Consider the following 3917-nt stretch of genomic DNA (forward strand, 5'->3'; position numbering starts at 1 on the left):
GTTTGAGAGAGGCGGGGCATAGAGGACCTACAATAATGTACAGTATTTGAAAAAGAATGTGTTTTTTGAACATTAAAGCATGTCAACATATTCTGTTACACCAAATACACAAAATAATGATCTTTAAAATAGCATCATATGACCCCTTTAAGATAGTATACTACCCATACAGAAAACATACTTCAAGGTTTAAAAGTTAAAGGATTAGTTCAATTCCAGAATAAAAATTTCCTGATAATTTAGGAATAGGGGTCTTTTGTAGCAAAACGGTCGGTCATTTTCTTGTAAAAATAAAATAAATGTGTATGTGTTTTAACCACAGATGCTCGTCTTGCACTAGCTCGACTTCACACATTACGTAATCAAGTTGGAAAGGTCACGCGTGACGTAGGTGGAAGTACCGACCCAGCGTTTACAAAGCGAACGTACAAAGAAAGTCAAATGCCCTGTACAAAAAAAAAAAAAAAAAAAAAGGAAAAACAACGACGTTGACCGACCCAGCGTTTACAAAGCGAACGTACAAAGAAAGTCAAATGCCCTGTACAAAAAAAAAAAAAAAAAAGGTAAAACAACGACGTTGGACAATTTTGAAGTTGGAGGAGAAAATGAGATGGGAGTTTTTCGCCCTACCCTACCTTTTTGAACTGGAGTACACAGACGAAGAGCTAACGTGCGTGACCTTTCCAACGTGACTACGTAATGTGTGAAGTCAAGCTAGTGCAAGATGTGGTTAAAACATGGTTTTTGTTTTTTAGAAAATGACAGATCGTTTCTCTAGATAAGACCCCTATTCCTCTGCTGGGATCGTGTAGAGCCCTTTGAAGCTGCACTGAAACTGCAATTTGGACCTTCAACCCGTTGGCCACCATTGAAGTCCATTATATGGAGAAAGATCCTGGAATGTTTTCCTCTAAATCTAATTTCTTTTCGACTGAAGAAAGAAAGACATTAACATATTGGATGACATGGGGGTGAGTAAATTATCAGGAAATTTTTAGTCTGGAAGTGAACTAATCCTTTAAGCTACAAGGAAAGACCCAAAACCACTTCTGGGCACTTTACAGTTTTTATAATTTTCATACATATGCACATGTTCTGCTTTTGTAATTCCCAACTTTCAGTTATTTTCTAGTTAAACATCTTGCTCAGCCTTTGACCGAGTTTACTGTCTAAGTCCTTTAATCTAGAGTTCACTTGTTTCAGAGCAGTGCGAGCTGATGCAGAATCAGGCTGGAGTTCCAGAATCTTTCCAAAGGCCATGCGAGATTCCTCCAGTTCACCCAGTTGAAGGCACGCTTGCCCAAGCCGGTACCAGGCCTTAGTGCTCCTTGGGTTCAGCTCAGTGGCCTTGATACTGCTGTCTCTGGACTTACCAAGCTGGCCTAACTTAAGTTGGCATAAAGAAAGATTGCAGTGAAGTTCTGCTTTTACGGTTTTGTACTCCTCCTCAGTTGGAATGGACACATCAGCACCTGCCTGCTCATTTTCTTTATCAAAGCATGGCGTCAAAGCTGCATCATCATCATCATCTTCATCCACACCTTCTTTAGACGCCTCGTCCACTGGCTTTCTTCTTGTCTTGCCATTTAAAGTTATTGCCAGCTTCACCGCTCTACAGTAGCAGTCTGCCGCACCCCAGATATCGCCCTTCCCAAACCGGTGACCACCCCTTTGCTTGTGAGACAGCACCCAAGCCCATTTCTCTCCAGGTGTCATCTGCCAAGACTCCTGCCCTGGTGTTAAAGAGTGAAGCTGAAGTGTAAAGCAGTCAGACTGCTGAGACGATCCTTGTCCTGTTGTATTTTCAGTCTGGGTAACATTAGCATCACTGCCCGCTGCTTTGGAGTTCATTGCATTCCAGGCACTTATTGTAAACTGAAAAAAAAAAAAAAACGTTTATAGATGAGATGTAATATCACATTTTCCCATGATATACATACAGTGCTGGTAAATTAGTAACAAATTGTAGTTCTTTACTGAACACAAATTACATGATGAAACTAGGCATGGGCCGGTATGAGATTTTGATGGTATGATAACCTTAAGCAAAAATATCACGGTTTCACGGTATCACGGTATTGTTGTTACAGCTCTAAAATGTGTTATTTTTAAATGACTGGGTTAAAAAAAAAAAAAAAAAAGCTTTAGCTTTTTTCCGCTAAACATGATATATTTTGTTTTTGAGCAACATACAGAATATTTGCAACAGTAGTATTTGTATATTTTTTCTTTGATTTGTTTCCTAAAAAGAAGAAAAATAAAGACTGACATCTTTATTTAACCTAAATCTGTAATTACAGTTATTTAATTTTAGTTATATAATTCATATACATATCATTTATATCATTTCATATCATTTAGTTATATAATTTCATATACATAATTTGATTTAATAATAACCCAATTTGAAGAAAAAAACAATGTTCTGACCAGTGTTGGGGATAAAGCATTACAACTTTTTCAAATATGTAATGCAAGTTACTTTTTTTTCCAATTTATTGATTGACAGCTCTCCTGTCCCCATGGTGAGAGAAATCAGAAGATGTTACTGTAGCGCAGTGCTGCTCTGAAACACTGCTTTAATATGAACTATACAGAGACGAGATGAAAAGAAAACACCACGTAAACTTTTCTGAAGACTCGGTTCCCCTCAGAAACACATTCATATTAACCCCAAATCAATATTTAGTATTTTCTTCCAAAAGTTTGTGTATAAACCCCCAAATCAATATTGAGGATTTTCTTCCAATAGTTCGTGCATCATGAACAGTGAGTGATCTGCCTGCTACAGTATTTTTCTCTGTGCGTCCGTCTTCAACGTCTCTGGCCTGTGTTAACGGGCGTTTACAGACTTCATATTTTCACATAAATTACATTTTGGAAAATGATTGCATTGCAACGCAGTTTGTGCAAGTCCAGAACAGAGACAAGTTGCAATAAAACAAAAAAACATCTGGTTGCCGATCGCGTAAGTTCCAGGGGAAGCTCCTTCGGCCGTCATACACACACATGACTGACTGCACCAACAGGAGGAGGAGGGTCGTGTTACTCTCTACACTGCACTCAACCTGAGGGATCCCTACACTTTCGGTCTTTGAGGAGACATGAAAAACGCATACCGCAGGAACAGTATTGCCGGAAAATATTAGCGGTATACCTTGAAACCGGTAATCAGCCCATGATGCCTAGATGAAACTTGTGGTTAGTAATTTAATGTTACATTTAACCAATATAATCTGACTATTTTTTGATTATTTTAAAAAATTTTGACCTAACTCGTTTATTACATTGATTGATTTCCTACGATAATCTTGAACCATATAGATATAAATGTATTCCATTCTTTGTTATCAACAAAATTACATGTGCATTAAAAGTGCATTAAACATTATATTATGTCATGGTTTCCCAAACTGGGGTTTGTGAAGGAGTGAAGCTAATAATTAATTAAATCTTAAAAATGTTAAATTGAAAGAAAGAAATAATTTTAAAATAAAAACATGAACATTTTATTTGTTTATGCCGTGAAGTCGTCTGACTACTGTGACTACTGTGTATGTGTGCAATTCCACAAAACTGGAAAACATTCTGAATATATATAAGCAATAGGCTTTTTTAGTAAAGAAAATACAAGTAAAAAATGAAAAATATAACCAGATATAATCAGTTACTACCCAGCACTGTATGCATAGTCAATATATGTCAGCTTTACTGTAAGTTACATTACCATATACAGTAAAAAGTATATAATATTTGATGGTACATTTATTATATATATATATATATATATATAATTATTTTATTTAGAAAATAATATAATAATTTAGGGTGAAATTATATTTGATTTAAAGGGGTCATATGATGCTGCTAAAAAGAACATTATTTTGTGTATTTGGTGTAATGAAATGTGTTTATAC

The 3917-nt window shown here is 36.0% G+C and overlaps 1 protein-coding gene across 2 annotated transcripts in view; it reads right to left on the reverse strand.

Moving 5' to 3' along the window:
- Positions 1–966: 966 nt before the first annotated feature.
- The window catches only part of LOC107657000 (FK506-binding protein-like), a 3973-nt gene continuing 1022 nt past the window's right edge, over positions 967–3917 (reverse strand). For both annotated transcript variants that reach the window (XM_016444970.1, XM_016444971.1), the window contains exon 3: positions 967–1875. In XM_016444970.1, coding sequence (XP_016300456.1) covers positions 1129–1875 — 747 coding nt within the window. In that variant the 3' untranslated portion in view covers positions 967–1128. The remainder of the gene's footprint in view (positions 1876–3917) is intronic.

This window comes from Sinocyclocheilus anshuiensis, unplaced genomic scaffold (genome assembly GCF_001515605.1).
Source record: "Sinocyclocheilus anshuiensis isolate Anshui unplaced genomic scaffold, SAMN03320099.WGS_v1.1 scaffold1453, whole genome shotgun sequence".
Classification (NCBI taxonomy): domain Eukaryota; kingdom Metazoa; phylum Chordata; class Actinopteri; order Cypriniformes; family Cyprinidae; genus Sinocyclocheilus; species Sinocyclocheilus anshuiensis.